The sequence below is a fragment of the Mugil cephalus genome, chromosome 2, assembly GCF_022458985.1.
Source record: "Mugil cephalus isolate CIBA_MC_2020 chromosome 2, CIBA_Mcephalus_1.1, whole genome shotgun sequence".
In the NCBI taxonomy this organism is placed as follows: Eukaryota; Metazoa; Chordata; class Actinopteri; order Mugiliformes; family Mugilidae; genus Mugil; species Mugil cephalus.
Window position 1 is genome coordinate 19320104 of NC_061771.1, and position 16008 is coordinate 19336111.

General features: G+C 40.8%; 2 protein-coding genes across 4 annotated transcripts in view; both read left to right on the plus strand.

Annotated features, from left to right (window-relative positions):
- Window positions 1-279: 279 nt before the first annotated feature.
- On the plus strand, window positions 280-13110 carry arfip1 (ADP-ribosylation factor interacting protein 1 (arfaptin 1)). Of its 3 annotated transcripts, XM_047579047.1 has the most exons (10): window positions 280-548; window positions 1544-1890; window positions 5636-5737; window positions 6523-6616; window positions 7162-7263; window positions 8728-8840; window positions 9059-9280; window positions 9489-9646; window positions 9822-9996; window positions 10913-13110. In XM_047579047.1, the coding sequence occupies exons 2-10, from the start codon at window positions 1546-1548 to the stop codon at window positions 11066-11068; spliced, it is 1467 nt and encodes a 488-aa protein (XP_047435003.1). In that variant the 5' UTR covers window positions 280-548; window positions 1544-1545; the 3' UTR covers window positions 11069-13110. The 3 variants fall into 3 exon arrangements, with proteins under 3 accessions (XP_047435003.1, XP_047435004.1, XP_047435005.1); XM_047579048.1 differs by lacking the exon at window positions 7162-7263 and having other exon boundaries at window positions 282-548; XM_047579049.1 differs by lacking the exon at window positions 1544-1890 and having other exon boundaries at window positions 282-548.
- A 2078-nt stretch (window positions 13111-15188) lies between these two features.
- fhdc1 (FH2 domain containing 1) overlaps window positions 15189-16008 on the plus strand; it is a 35714-nt gene continuing 34894 nt past the window's right edge. Inside the window, exon 1 of the mRNA XM_047575127.1 lies at window positions 15189-15381. The gene's annotated coding sequence lies outside the window, so the exon portion shown is untranslated. The remainder of the gene's footprint in view (window positions 15382-16008) is intronic.

The window sequence follows — 16008 nt, forward strand, 5'->3', positions numbered from 1 at the left end:
CTTGCGTTGCGACGTGACGCGTACGTGCCCCACCCAGGCGCTCATGGGAAATCGAGTTTGTGACGTTAACTTGCGTCAGTGCAAAAATACAGGACGAAATTTGTATTTAGCGGAAATGAACATTAACAGCAAATAGTGGATCAGTGCGTTAGTCTGATGAATATAAGTATGCTTATTCGGGTATGAAAATAGTTCAATTCTTTTATTTTAGACCACGAAACACAAACTGCCAACACCCTACTTTACCAGCAGGGGGAGAGCGTATGCAGCAAATGATGTGGCTGGCTTCAAATGACAGCAGCGGGCCCGGCCCGTACAGTCCGTCAGTCTTTCCGGGGTTCACATAGAAAGGCTTCCGTGCTTGTGGAGAGCCGAGGACTACCGATGATAAATTGATAGCATACATATGCAACATCTGCATTAAAAAAGCAGACGCAGAGCGACTTGCAGAAAACGCCCAGCGAGTCACGGCGCTAAGGATTTTTAGTGAACCACAACTACAGCGGCTAACAGTTCCCTGCTAAATAGTTAGCCGGAACCGCAGACAGGTAACGTCAAATAAAGTTCTGGTCGTCGCCATTCAACTGTGGCTTTTAAATGCACGTCTGTCAAAATGTTCAGACGATTTTAACAATTCTGAGCGCTTTTCATTTCAGTTTGTTTGTGTTGTAAGTCGTCAGTGTGATGTGCCGTTTAGCTACGTTAACGTTAGCTAACTACACGTCAACGGCTCTGATGCGTTAACTCAACTTATGCTAACTGAGGCTGGAGGGCACAACCACGGGAGTGTTTACCCATATGTTTCCAAACATGCGAGGTTTTGTGTTAATTGTGCAAAGTTAATGCGCTATTATGTCAGGAATAAAAAGTTTTATTTTTTTTTAATCGCGTTTGAACGCAAGTCACGTGACCACACTGCAACAGGTAATTTACCTAGCCTTGCCAAATGTTGATAGCCTGTTCCGGTGTTGCAGGTAGGGGGGGAAAAGACGATCTTTCGCGACTGCAGCTGTAATGTTTTGACTGTTACATGTATTAGCATCCGCGTTTTTTTCATCCATTTAACACTGCAATCACGGGATTGCCTCGTTTCTCTGTGTAGAGCTTTGAACCATAAAATGCAACTTGCTTTTCCTGCAATTGGCTGACACCTTTACATCCGTATTTGACGCCATTGCTCCAAGTGACTGCTATTATTTACGGGACTTCTTTATTTATTACAGACACACGCTGTAAATCGTCAAGTGTAGCTAATCTAAAAAGTGATTTGCACATTGATAAACTTCCGTGCAGGCTCAAATTTCAACATATTTGTGAATCAGATTTATGATTTTTGGTTTGGAAAGGGCATAGCATCAAGGTTATCAGTATTTTTTTAGGCTTATTTGAGCCTCTCAGTCACTTCCATTACCTGTTTTGCAGTTCATCGGCCAATACAACCTAAGTCAAGTGCGTTTGTGACCTAATCCTGACAGAGTTAGCAACTTTGCTGGCAGCTGACTTTGTGGGACGTTGTCATGCTCTCCTGTCTGTCTGTTTTCAGGTATGTCTGAAGTTAGTCTTGAGGCCGAGTCGGGGAAGACCTCAGCCGAGACCCCTCAGATGGATTGTGAGAATGCTGAGAAAGCAGAGGAGAGTTTAAGCGAGGACTTAGAACAGGACAGTGTAGACAACAGTGGGGGGAGAGGTGACAAAACTGATGTGATGTACGACATTGATATTGATGGTAACGAAGACGAGGCAGAGGCCGGTGGAAAGGATGTTCTCAAGGAGGACGGGGGCATTGAGAGGGAGAATGTACTGGCTGGCAGTGTAGACAATGGGATACGTGAGACAACGCGCCATGTTGAGAGAGCCAAAGCACCAGAGGATAATCACAGTGAAACAAAGGTGATATTTACCTTCATTTTGAACAATCAGCCTGCTCTGGCACTTCCCCACTGTGCTCTTGCTCCTGCTCATGTTGCTCTTCTGAACCTGATTTGCTGCGATTGTGGTGGTGGACTCTTTCCGAATTATTCAGTCAGCTGGTTAAATTTTGTTGTGGGACTGTATCTGAAATAATGGACAACATGAACCGAAGTTACAGTGCCATGTGATTGTATGTGATTGTGTTTTTTTTTCTATCTTTACCTTTCTTTAATAGTTGGTAGTTTGGGTTCAGATTCATTGCGCTTTGCTGGAGCTTTCTTGAAAAACTATTGATTGGTGCATTTGGTGTCTTGCTCTATTTATTTCCACTTGGGAGTAATAAAGTAATTCTGATTATGTGTTTAGGGGGAATCAAGGCTTCATACTTTTTTCCTTTTCTGCCTAATCTCAAAGTGATTGCTGAATCATTTGCTCTTTTTTGTTACTGTTTACAATATATGTGTTTTGTTATAGTGCAAGGTGTCACTTTTCTGGCAGTAAGTATACACGTCTCTATATTTTGGCCTTCTCTGGCTCAACACTGTCTCTGTAAGTCGGGTGTACATCCAGCTCTTGAATGCTCTAGTCACATGGGCGGCTAAGTGAGCCAGATTTGGACTCCTGACTGCACATTCTCAGGCAGTCACACATTTCTTTCGCTGGAGGAATGTGACTTCTTAGGCTGTAGATTCCCATTCTGTTTGGGGATCAGTGCCAGCATAGTATGTCCGATCCCAAGAATTTCATAGAACAATTCCTCATTTCATTCTCTAACCCTAGATGTAGCAGGTTTGTCGTGGACAATTATCAGTTGAGCCAGATTTTTCTGCCTTTTTTTTTTGCATCCTCAGCCCGGCATTGCACCATGCGGTTGTGCCACGTTCTTCCGTAGTCTGAGAGGCAAAGCATGAATCTTTCCTCTTGGGGCTGACGCAGCTAATTGGACAGTAAGCTTATTGTTATCCATCCCTCCCTCCCGCGTCCTGCCGGCCTGTATCCAGGATACTGTAACTTAGGGAATGACAAACTATGACGTGACTTACCTTGTCTGTTCCTATGCCTGATTAATTCACAGTTGCTTAACTAGTTTGTGACCTCCGGCAGATCTATACAAACGGCGAGCGTTCCTGCAGAATGTTTTGCAGATGCTGGGTGTGATCATTTTGGTTCAGAGGCGCCTGAATATCTGTGAATGCACGGTTAAATTTCTCCCAGTAACACTAGATCGTGTATTAAAAAAACACTCTTTTATCAGAGTAATCAAGGTACAACTGTAGATGAATGGATAAAGGCACAACAATGTTGGTCAGGAAAGTTTGCTACAGTCAGTCTTTATTTGCCATTTGCTCTTGTAATCAGAGATGTGTCTTTTCCAGACGGCCTGTTTATACCTAATGTCCGAGAACAGCCTGTCTTATCTGCAGTAGATGGTTAGACAAGGAGAGCAGTACATGTCTGTGCTTCATGTGGGTGTCCTATGGCCCTTAAGTATTTATGCCTCTGTCACATGATGCAGTCGACAAAGTGAAGTCTAACACATGCCAACATGAAGTCATAAGGGCACATTTGAAACATGCTGCGTTCTGGTTCAGTGCTTCAAAAATGTCGGTTTGACATGAACAATCAAAAATACTAACTTGTTTGTATCGAGCTCAGACACCAAATCGTACCCACTGTAAATATCACATGATAAAAAAACAAAAAGAAAACCAAGCACTTTTTGATTACGTTTACAATTTATTAGAGAATATTAATAGTTTTAAGAGCTAACGTCTGTCATACTGTCATACACTTCCTCTTCCTTTGAAATGGATTCCGCTAATCTGAACACTTCTTATTTATTCGTATCATTTCTGCATAAAACTGCGCCCATTGTTCAGTAAATTCACAATTTATTTCATAAGGTGATACACATTTATCTCTTAAATAAATAAAAAAATCCTGAATTAAACTCACTGTTTTACTCTTGAAGTGAAACAGACCCAGCTCTTGTTACTTGGTGATCGGTTCTGCTATTTGCATTATTTAGACAGATGTCAAGGTCCTTTAGTAAAGGATTCAAATTCAGATTCATTGCTTATAAAAACAATTCATTTGTCTCCCGTTTTGCTGCAACGTTATATTATATTGCCGGGCCTCTCAAAGCTCGAATGCAGAACGTTGCAGCGTTTGGGTCAGTGTCCCACTTATCAAGTCCACAGTGATTAGGCCATAAAGTGCTAAAACTAGCACAGCTGTTTCCATCCAGTTTACTACGGCTTAACAAAGCTCATGTGGCCACAAACTTCTGTCTCCACCCTGTGGCCTGGTGCTTATCGTTAAAGTCCAGCTCAACAAGCCAATATGTCGCTTCATCATGATGTATGTTTTCATAAAGATTGTATTTTGACTTCCAGACGGCAGTTAATTATATGTGGGGAGGTTTTTGCTCCACTCTTGATCCTGCAGCGTAGGAATTTCTTAGTTTAACCACAAAATTAGGTGATGACACAATGTGGTCTCAAACCACCAAAGTCACTGTAAAATGTTAAGCTGCAGCAATAATTTCCTAGGAAACTGTGACATAGACATGGTCATAAAATATTGAATATTATCTGTTTAAAACATCCCTGGGGACATCAGCTACTTATGCATAGCACACATACTTGCCTTTTCATTATGTACACTAATGACAACAAATGCGGCCTATTATGGTACTATACGACTACTATTGTCCTGCTTTAAATCCTCCTTCATGATTTTCATCATTTTAAGATTATGTTGAAACAGTGTTAGGTAGTTAAGTGGTAATTCAACTGTATGATTATTTTGGAGGATGTAGTTGAATCGAATTCAAAACAAACAAAACAAAGTGTTGCTGTTATTTACTCAAGCCCCATGACATGTCGAATTAATGGGAACATGTGTTGGTTCAACACAACAGATTTCAATAGCGCCACAAACCATAGCCTCCAAAATAAAAACAGAGTTCAGTCAACATCTCTGTTATTTTGAATGAATCTTGAATAACACAAACCCCGGTGAAGTTCAGATTTAGTGCAGGACTTTTATACTAGCACAGTGTAACTAATGAACTGGCTATTATGTATGAGAAGCCATTTGTCAAATACTCGCTGCATGTGCCTTTCTAACGTCTTTCATAACTGCACATAAACAACATTGTAAAAAGGGGGGAGTGTTGAAAAGTATGTCAGTTGTTGCACAAGAACCTCACATCCTGATTACTGCTGAAATTGTCCAAAGTAACTGTCTCTCTGAGCTTCTCCACCCTGTCTAGGAAATCAAGGAAAGAAATTGTAATGGGAGGATGTAATGGGTTGACTTAATTTTCAGTATTTTACTGTGGACGGACAATTTGGTTTAAACTAGTGTCATCGTGCTTATTTTTTATTCTGTTATATTCAATCATTGTCAGATTAAGTAGACAAATAGTTTTTGGTGTATTGCAATAAATCATGTTGTAATGTTGGATATGGACCAGAACAGGGATTATCCTCTTGGTTTGAATATTTAGGACATTTTTATGTCATCATAAAGTTGGACTCTGAGCTGTACATGTTGAGCCCTGACCCACGTCTGCAGTTTTCTGCATCGCAGCGACCACCAGATGGCAGTGCACTACTGTTGCGTCCCATCAGTGAATCCTGAGTCCGGTTTTCTTGGGTCTTAACTCGTTTGATTTCACCCTCCTCCTCCTCCTCCTCCTCCTCCTCCTCCTCCACAGGAGAACACAATGGCTGAGGAATCCCATAGGAGCTCAGCTGCTGAGATCCCAGTCACCAGCAATGGAGATGTGGATCAGAGCCCTGACGCAGTATTTAAGAGGGTAAGGTTGGGTCTTGAAAGTTTCTAAAAGTTACATTTTCTAGCTTCCTGGATTTGTTGTACTTACTAACATGAACCTTAAAAATCTCCCAGAGGAACATTAAGAGTACAGACATGTATGCATAGTTGGAACTGCATGAAAAGTAATCAAACAAGAACAATGTTGATCCAGTATTTTAAATTTCCCCCCAAACCTGATAAATAAAAGCATCAAACCAGGACATTTAAGGATGTGGAACCATGGAATATTTTGCATGTTAAAGCCTTTAATCAACAAATTCACTAATTGTGACTCTACAAGACATTTCCTATTTCACATTATGTGGAGGCCTCAGTCTATCAGTCTGACTATGAGCTGCCACTGCTTCCACATGACTTGTTCTTTACCCCTAATAGTTCAGTCACACTGTCTGGCTGTGTCAGTAAATGAGCACGAGAGTGTATGGAACTTTTAAAATGTTTAATCTCATTAAAACGTATTATTTGTATTATTATTCATCAGTATTATTTGTGTTAGACCTTGGTTAAATGTTAAATTGTTTTCCCGTGTGCCAAAACATAAAGATTTCTTGGAGTTACTTCAAAATAAAAGCTTTACAGAGAAATACTTGGTTTTCAGTCACTGGAGTAATATAGGTTATTTTTTTTATTAGGGAGGTGAAGATGTAGTTCGGTGTAGAGCAGCAGCTATTCGTTTAAATTTAGGTAGAAACCACACAGAGGGCATTTTATTATGTCCAACTAAAACAGTCAATGCAACAATGTTTTGTTTTTCGTGTTTCATAGGACCCTGTGGCTCTAAACCTCTCAGAGTCTCATGTCAGCTCCATCAATTTTGCTTCAACAACAGAGGGCATCATAGAATCAGGACCATACAAAGGTGAGCACCTCTCTCTCCACATATTTAGGTTACAAACGTGTTTTCTCTGCTGTTCTGAGTGTCGTGAAGCATCTAATTTCTCTCCAGCGTCGACCGTTTACAGACCGCTTCGCTTTCCGCATGTGCCCCCAGTGCTCCACATTTGGTTTTTAATTTCTGTCGAGTCTGAAAGGTAGACATTTGAATTTGTAAAGGATGACGTTCAATTGAATTTAATGAGTTCGCTCTGATCTGTGGGCCGCATCCCTCCTTTCCTTTTCATCATCACGTGCTTGTTATACATGCAAATAATAAACTCCCCATACGAGTGTAGAGCTGTAGCAGCCCATTCACCGCAATGTTGCCATGGCTATTTTCCATATTATTTACAAGGTTTGAGGCAGGCTTTTGTTCGGAAGCACATCCATCAAGAGCCACGGTGATGGAGGGGGGAAAAACCGTAAATTAAAACAGGAAATGAACGTCAGTGTTGTCACTCCCCTCTTACGCGTGTGTGTCAGGAGAGGGTGACATTTTACTGAATCATAACTCTGAATATCTCCCAGGGTCGGCAAGCCTGCCCACGTCTCCCGTGACACCTGTAGCTCCCAGCTCGGCTGTCGCTAGCCGCCTGGCTCGCTCTGCCAGCGCTAGTCAGGCTGACAAAGGTACCTCATTTGGTGATGGAAAACCAAGCGGATGACACTGAATCATCGCTATTCGTGCACAAAATTAACCACCGTCTAACTGTACCTTGCTTGGTTTTCATCAGTTTCTTACCCGCTCCTTGTTCCCACAGGCTGCTCTCCGTCAGACCTTTATTCTCACTTCTTGTTTGTTTGTTTGTTTGTTCGTCTCTGCCTCGGTCCCGGGCTAACTGAAACAGGTTTCTGCTTCGCAGCGGCTACTGATAAGCAATTTACAGCACTGGCTTTTCCTGAGATGTAGATTTTAAGATTTCTTGATGTGACTTCTCGACACCTAATCATACGCTTGGCTTGGAATAAAAAGCTGCTTCCACGTTAGATGTCAGTGGGCTTTCCTGCTTGCAACCCTCGCACTCGTCCTCAGCACGGAGCCTCAAAACTGTCATATCCTAACGTTGCACAAGATGTTCACATAAGAGAAGAATGTGTGAACCACATCATTTTCTAATTAATTTCAATAAACAACTAAAATAAAACTAAATCACTGGCAGATAAACTGAGAAACAACATTTTTAGATAAAGTCTTCATAAAACTAAAATGCAGGTTAAACTGCAGCTTCACTGTATTGGCTCGAAACGGCTAAAACCACACTGCTTAGCTTTTTACTTTAGCTTAGCAAGAATGATATGAGATGTTAAAAAGACTTCATCAGTCTGCTTTCTTATCGTATAGTGAGTTATCTTTTTGTTTGTTGTAAGTATAAGGCTCTATGTTACTTACGGGCAGCAGAAGCAACTCGTCTATGCAAGACTGACGTAGTGTTCAGGTACATTATCAATCGTTTTGGGCTGTGTTTTTAGTTACACAATAAATGCAAGTACAATAATTATTTAATGTATGGCTTCTGATAAATGCGCAACACTAAATGTGACTGTCTGCCATTTGATTTTTAAAGCTTTTGGTTGTGGTGCTGTCAGCTGCAAACAAAAACAAGCTCAGGAGAAAGAGTCAGAACAGTAAAGTTTATGAGCTCTATAATGAAACAATGAACTCAAACTCAGATGCAGGAGAAATCTCTCTTTACCTTTAACACTACACATTTTTTTTACATAGGAAAATGTGGCTAATATTTATATATATATATATATACACAACTTTCTATTTCTAACGGTATCTGTTATTGATGTGACCAGCAGTCAGTTTTGGAGCTCCACATCTTTCAGCCTTTTTCCCTCTAGATCCAAAACACAATGAATCACCTCTTGTCACCTCCACTGTTACTGTCAGCATTTTAAAACCCTCTTGAGTATCCATGTGTTACATTTAATCTCTGGTCCATGTCGCACCTTCAGTGTTGACAGGACAACATTATTCTGTTTTATCCTTTTATTGTTTGATTGATACTTCGGTGATTTGTTACCTCAGCTTCCTATCGTATCAGTCCAATATCTCAGTCACTAAGTGAATGACTTTCAATCATCCAGATACGATGAAACCACAGCCGCAGAGTGGAGCCGTGGTCCTTTCTGATGACCTAAAGAACCCAGCCATGGAGAAACTGGACCTAGTGAGAAAATGGAGCATCAACACATATAAAGTATGATATATTTTTAAGTATCCTCGAATTCTCTCAGCTTACGTCTCATTATTTATCACCTCCCAGTTAATTACTATGTTGGCAGAAAACTGAACTTTCCTTCAAATGGGCAACCAAAAATAGACGTATAAATTCCCAGCTGACGTTGTTTTGTATTGTTAAACTGGACTTCAGTTTGTGAAAAGTGTGTCAATAAGCCTGCTGTCCTCCGCGCCCAGTGTACCAGGCAGATCCTGTCGGAGAAGCTGGGTCGGGGATCGAGGACCGTCGACCTGGAGCTGGAGGCCCAAATCGAAGTGCTGCGCGACAACAAGAGAAAGTACCAGAACGTGATCAAGCTGGCTCAGACGCTGGCTAATCAGCTGTCCCAGATTATGCAGACGCAGAGGCAGCTGGGCGACGCCTTCGCTGACCTCAGCCTCAAGTCGCCAGAACTCCATGTGAGCACATGAATAATCTAAAATCAGTCAAGTTGGATTTGATACGCTCCAAAATGTCATGCAGAATGTACTGACTTGTCCCGAGGTCCTCTTTCACTTTTTCCGGGTCCTCCAGTTAAAAGATCTTTACATATTTTATTACTTCCATGTTTCGTAGAGTTAGGAGGAAATCAGAACTAATCTACATGTGATTAATTGCGTTCTTTAGGAGGAGTTCAACTACAACGCTGAAACCCAAAAACTTCTGTCCAAAAACGGAGAGACCCTGCTGGGGGCCATCAACTTCTTCATCTCTAGTGTCAACACGCTTGTGGACAAAACCATCGAAGACACCATGATTAATATCAAACAGTATGAAATAGCCAGGTAATGTGTGCACATGCTGGCAGAACATTGTTACATATTTTTCTATAGCACACTATAATATATATCTACGCAGACTTTTACCCATACTACTGAACAAGTCCTCCCTGTATCTGTTGCTCCACACATATTTTAGTGTGTTTCTAACGAGGCTCATATCATGAAACATCCTCTCCAGGGTAGAGTACGATGCGTACCGTACAGACTTGGAGGAGCTGAATCTGGGGCCCCGTGACGCCACCACCATGCCCAAGATTGAGCTGTCCCAGCAGCAGTTCCAGATCCACCGGGAGAAGTATGAGAGGATGCGAAACGACGTCTCAGTCAAGCTGAAGTTCCTGGAGGAGAACAAGGTAGCTACACGCTGGTTCTGGCTGTACATACAGGAACAATTAATATATTTGGGCACCATGGTCAGATAAAACCATTTATTATCACACAGTGGCCCTTTTTAAAATTATAATAGAATATTCAAATCAGTGGTAAATGTTCACATAATTTATGAAATAGTCAAAAATAGTGAATGCTTTGACTCGACTAGATACTGAGTCATGAGAAGAACTAAGGTCTGGTCAAAGGACCTGCCAGAAAATATTCAGTAGTGGGATTCCAGAAAAAAATAAATAAGGTGGTCCTGGTCAGCCAGTCCCACAAAGATTTCATCCACAACTGCCAGGACAATCACTTGGCAACCAAATAAAAACCGGAATAAACTTGAACAAAAATATAATTTTGAGCTGCACAGTCAAGTTGCCGTGACGAAAAGTGCACAATTTGAATTCATGATCCTCATCAGGATGCAGTTGGACCTTCCCACTTTTCAGTGTCGCAAAATGCACAACCAAGTCCAATGTTTAGAGTTTTTAAAGACTTCTGATCGCAAAATCATTGAGCCACCGTGAGGAAGTCTCAACGTGACCCAACGTGACTTAAGAGAACAGGAGCCTCGATGCTTAGAAGAATGGGCTCAGTTTACCAGAAAATAAAGGCCCGTACACAATGATCACTAAAGCCCCAGAGTGAATAAATAAGGATACACAAAGAGTAGTTTTTTCATTGCTAGGTTCTATTTAAGGTTTGTGGTATTCTGTGATGTCTTTTACCTATTTTTAGGTCACAATAGAATAAAAGAAATTTTACACAGATGTTGCCAATATATAGTACAGCCAGAGTTTTTAAACTAATGAGGAGAAATGCATCACTGCCACGGTATCTGCTTTCAGTTCAGTGTGGTCATCTCTCTCTTTTTCACATTTCCTGCTCCCACAGGTGAAGGTGTTGCACAACCAGCTCATCCTGTTCCACAATGCCATAGCTGCGTACTATGCTGGAAACCAGCAGCAGCTGGAACAGACACTCAAGCAGTTCCACATCAAGTTGAAAATGCCAGGTGGAGACAGTCCATCTTGGCTGGAAGAGCACTAAACGCCCCTTCTGAAATCCTCTCGTCTTAGTTTGACATGAGATGTCAAATTCTACAGAAACTACAGGAACCTCTTTCTCCCCTTTAACTCTACTGTCACTGCTCGTCAACTTTCCGAACTGTAAATCTTTTAACAAAATGCACAAAAGGGTTTAAAAAAAAGAAAGAAAAAAAGAAAGAAACAGCTCCCACATTCCTTTTTACTCTTGATGTTAAATCATTTTTCAACTCTGAAGTTATTTGAAATCATAAGAAAATGCACTTTTATACTGTTTGACGGATCCGTCGAACAGACGTTGCTGCAGCGAACATGTGTGGAAACTCTAAATGGCCTTTTGTACTCCAGTGTATGAATGTCGTGTCCCAGCACAGCGGACGTGTTGTAAGGGCAGCTATGGAACAAGAACGACTGCCACCTTCCTTTACACTCTTTACATCGGTCTTATCAGCCGGCTGAGACAGGGATCAAAGTCTAAACAGGAAGTTTATTTTTTTAACATGAATTTCTTTCATGATTTCACATGAAAGCTGTTATGATAAAAAAAAAAAAAAAAAAGGGGGCATGGTTGCATTCAGATTTCTGGATCATCATCATCATGGTAAATAAACTTTCTTATTGTGATTTAAGTAAGGTTATCCATGCTACTCTATCTGTCCTTTCAGTATAAGGCATGCAAGCAGCAGCAAGTTAGCGTAAAGACTGAAGATGTGGAGACAAGCGGCCTGGCTCTGCCCACGGTTTAAAGAAATCCGACTAAAACAAAAGCCAAATTTTACGAAGTCATCGTTGTGGTTTTACGGTGGATAAATGTATATTTGGGCAGAGCCGGGTTAGTTTCTTCCTCTTGACTCCTGGCTTTACGCTACGCTGCCTCAAACTTAATGGTGAACAGACACGTATGAGAGGAGTGGCCATCTTTTCTTCTGACGCTTTGAAACCAAAGTATTTCCCTAAACTCTGAAACACTCCCGTTTAAAAAGAGATCTCTTATTATTGTCCGCTCACAACGAATCCTCCTCTTTTTTTTTTGTGATGCGTTTTTTGCTACTTTTATTTAACATTATCCTCTGTTTTTTTTTTTTTTTTTTTTAATCCTTTCTCTACATTCAGGGCATGTGACTGAATGGGTGGAAGTGTTGATTCTCTTAAATTCCCGAGAAAATGAAGGACCAGCCTTATGTGACTAAATGTGCCTTGATTTCTTGAAATTGTTCTATCTGATCTTCTTACTGAAAACAGGCACCCTCTCAGCACCACCAGTTTTCAGGGCTGACTCTCAATGAAAGACAATGGACCAAACAAACAAACTCACATCCAGCGCACACTCCATTGGAGAAGGTGCAGATGGAGGCCTGTACAACTGCACATGTTGGAGCACGTCACAAACAAACGAAGCCGCCTCCACTTACTCCAGAGCGTTGGAAGACATGCTGTTCTCAAAGATATTTATCCACATTGCACATGTGCACGTTTATGCACTTGTATCAAATTACAAAAACCTTGTAAGAACTATATGATGATGATGATGATGATGTGAGGTTTAAACCATAACACGGTTAACTTGAGGAATTCTGCCTTTTGTAAATTTGAGCGAGCGGCATCCTTTGGCCCAGGCTGCTAACAGTTGAATCGATTTGGTTATTATATAAAAGTATATTTTTCAAAGGGGACTTCTGAATGCGGGTATGGACGACCAGTTGACATGTCCTCACTTTGTGGATTTGTACTTTTTCTTATGGCTCATTATATTAGTTTGAGAGTGTGAATCTTGTACAACAATCTATTGTTTCCTTGAAAAATAGATGGATATATATTTGTAATCTCTATATTTTCCTGTTAGTATGACCAATGCTGCCATTTGGCTTTTTTTTTGTTTTTGTTTTTGTTGTTTTTGTTTTTTCTGAAGACCAGATCAGCTAGTACTGCTTCAGTATGTACTAGTGGATATCTACCTTATTAATGAAACATTAACAAATGTTGAGTGGAGAGGATTCTGAATGTTGTGTGACTTCTTTGGGAAAATAAAACTTCCTTTTTCTTTAAGCGTGTCCAGACATTTATTTTTTGTAATTGGGGTGTGTGACAGCAGTTTGTACGAAATAGCCTATAAGCTATTCAGCAAATTTAACAAAGATTAAATGAATGGTTAGAAAGGGAGGGGGAAAAAAGAAAATATCCATGACGTGACCTGTGGAAAAAGTAACAATTGTATGTAGAGTGTATTTCAGTAACCATCTCTGTTTGTTTTAGACAGACATCAGTGGTTTACTGTTCATTAATCCTGTTTACACGCGGATTCAGATTGCTATAGCTGATCCGAGGACTTGATTCGTTATTCAGCCTTTTCTCTTGTCTGGGTTTACTTAACTCCAGGTGCTTTCAGATTTCTCTGTAGGGATCCTTTAGCCCACCACACCCACAGGTATACATTTTGACAGGATCTGGTTAATCCACAGGAAAAGCTTGGAACATGGTTAGAGACTCACTGACATGTTGTTTTTTTTATGTGTGCTTATGTACATGGTAAGAATTAATTATTTGTAAGAATACTTACAATTATCACCATGTTAATTCCACTGTGGGATAAATTAAAGGATTATCTGATCCTATTAAGAATCCCTATACTGTCGTTCATGGGTTAGGATTAGTCAGGAAAATATTCCATGAATTTTTCATGTATCAAACATTGGAGTATGAGGATAAAATGCAACCAGTGCTTGACGCTTTTTCGCAATGCATGTCAATCGTTTCCTAACTGTGTGTTATCCCACTACATCTATAATTTAAAGGAGTTGTAGTAAAGAATATGCTCTTTCAGTGATAAAACTATGCAGCATAGGGGGCACACTGTTCCTACCTCATCCTCTTGTTTGAATGCAATTTCTTTCATTTATTTATTTATTAAACCAAATGATACCTTTGTGGCCATTGGCATCACTAGGTTAAGGACATCAGGAGGCTTACCCCCAGGAGATTCACAGACTGAGAATTTAGTTATTATGCTGAAGTCGCACAGATTATTCATATGACTAAAATGGTATATATATGTATATATATATATATAATAGGCGAATTAGTATAGACCCCTTCATGGCTTAAGCCACTGTGACATCACAATATTAACTGGAGGCAAACACTGTCACTTTCAACCATAAAAATAAAAGTATTGGAGTGAGACAATCAACAACAAGGGGCACACTTCTTATCAGGTCAGATTAATATGTAATGCATCATCAGTTTCAGCCTGGATAACGTAATGGATTAGACTAAATTGTGACTGAAATTACATTAAGTTAATGCTTATTTGGGTGATTCTTGTTACACGCTAATACTAATGCTAACCACAAGCTAACTCAACGTTAGTTGCATGTTTCAGGGGTGTCCAGGCAGAAGTTGTGTTTACTACGTTACCCTCCACAGTGGTTCCACTTACTTCTTGTAATATCTTTGCTGGAGAGGCTTCACTTGATAAAGACAGACCAGACTTTGTCCTCTCTGCGTCCTCTTTTGGTCAAATCGTCCAACCAGTGATTGAGAGTGTTGGGGTAGGTTAACATGGTCCCATCAGTCAGAGTCAACTTTTTAAAATAACACCCATGGTCTCGGAGAGTGAGTGTATTAGTAAAATATACATTTTCCTCATCCATTTGTGCCATAACAGTCCATTGAAATATGCTAACCTCCCTCTAAAACGTCACATTGTTTACAAGCCATGAAGGAGTCTGTACAAGCTCAAGTTAAATAAGTCTTATATGGTGCACATTGACTAAAATGTTTCATATTTCATATTAATATTGAGTTCCATAAAATTCCAAGACTGTCTGCATCACAAATGACTCTATCCTGTGACAGGGACATAAATGCAGTGAGATACAATGATGCGTACTCATTAAAAAAATAATAATAATAATTAAAAAAAATCTGTACTTGATCACAGCTCCTCAGAACATCTACCTCCTCCCCACATGAGTCCAGCTGACCCACCTCATCCCTGTGATTGCACCAATGGTGACAAGCTGCTCCGGGGTGCGCGCATGTTGGCACGTGAGCGCGCCTGTTCCACCTGGCCCAATCGCGTACGAGGAAGCTGACAACACCGCCACCGTCTGCTGCTGCTGGTAGTGGTGTGTGTGCGTGTGTGAGTCTCTCTGTTCAGTGTCTGCGCTGCAGCTCGCCAAGGACAGTCGCCGCTCACCTGACCGGCCTGATAACCTGAACCGAGACCAAGATTTTCTCCTCTGAAAAGTAACCTCCTACTAACTCCAACGGTGTCGGAGCGGAACACGCGTCCCGACGAGCCCTCTCATCCGTCCGGTAAGTCAGGCAGGACTGCGCCGACCGCCGCATCATGCTGTGTGTGTGTGTGTGTGTGTGTGTGTGTTTGTGTGGATGTGCGATATGTAACTCTGCTGTGGAAAAGTCATCGCGCCGTCCGTGACAGCACATTTTTTAGAGAAAGCAGCGAGCATTTATCCGTCCATCTCCTCCTTCATTTCCTCTCCGATCCTCTAAGGTGACATCCAGAGGTGTCCTGCAATGCAGTCCAGGTCCAAAATTACATCATTGTGTGTAGCTTTAGTGTAGTTTAAGCCCCTGGATCTGTTGCTTTATTGTTTATTGACCATGTAAACACCGTGGATACATGAGCTTATTCTCAGTCTGTGCACGCGGATAGATGTCAGAATATCTTGATGCATTACGCCTAAATGAAGGATTTTGTACCAAATAGCCAAAATATTTATTTATTTGTTTGTTATATTGTTTAATTCTGCAGACCTGGGTCTGAGTATAGCTAGTGTGCAAAGCATGTACCAGTGTACTTCATTTTAGACCAAAATATCTCAGTCTCTTTTTGCATTTGTGCTGACTATAGTTTGTAATGTTTTGGCAGTAATATCCAGGAATTCTAAAGAAATAATACTTTAAAGTTTTTCCCACCGC

Bases quoted from the DNA above. Each gene is read 5' to 3' on its own strand.
- arfip1 (XM_047579047.1), top strand. From the start codon at position 1,546: ATGTCTGAAGTTAGTCTTGAGGCCGAGTCGGGGAAGACCTCAGCCGAG. The intron at 1,891-5,635 runs GTGATATTTACC...CCTCCTCCACAG, and splicing joins ATAATCACAGTGAAACAAAG to GAGAACACAATGGCTGAGGA. The intron at 8,841-9,058 runs GTATGATATATT...CTCCGCGCCCAG, and splicing joins GGAGCATCAACACATATAAA to TGTACCAGGCAGATCCTGTC.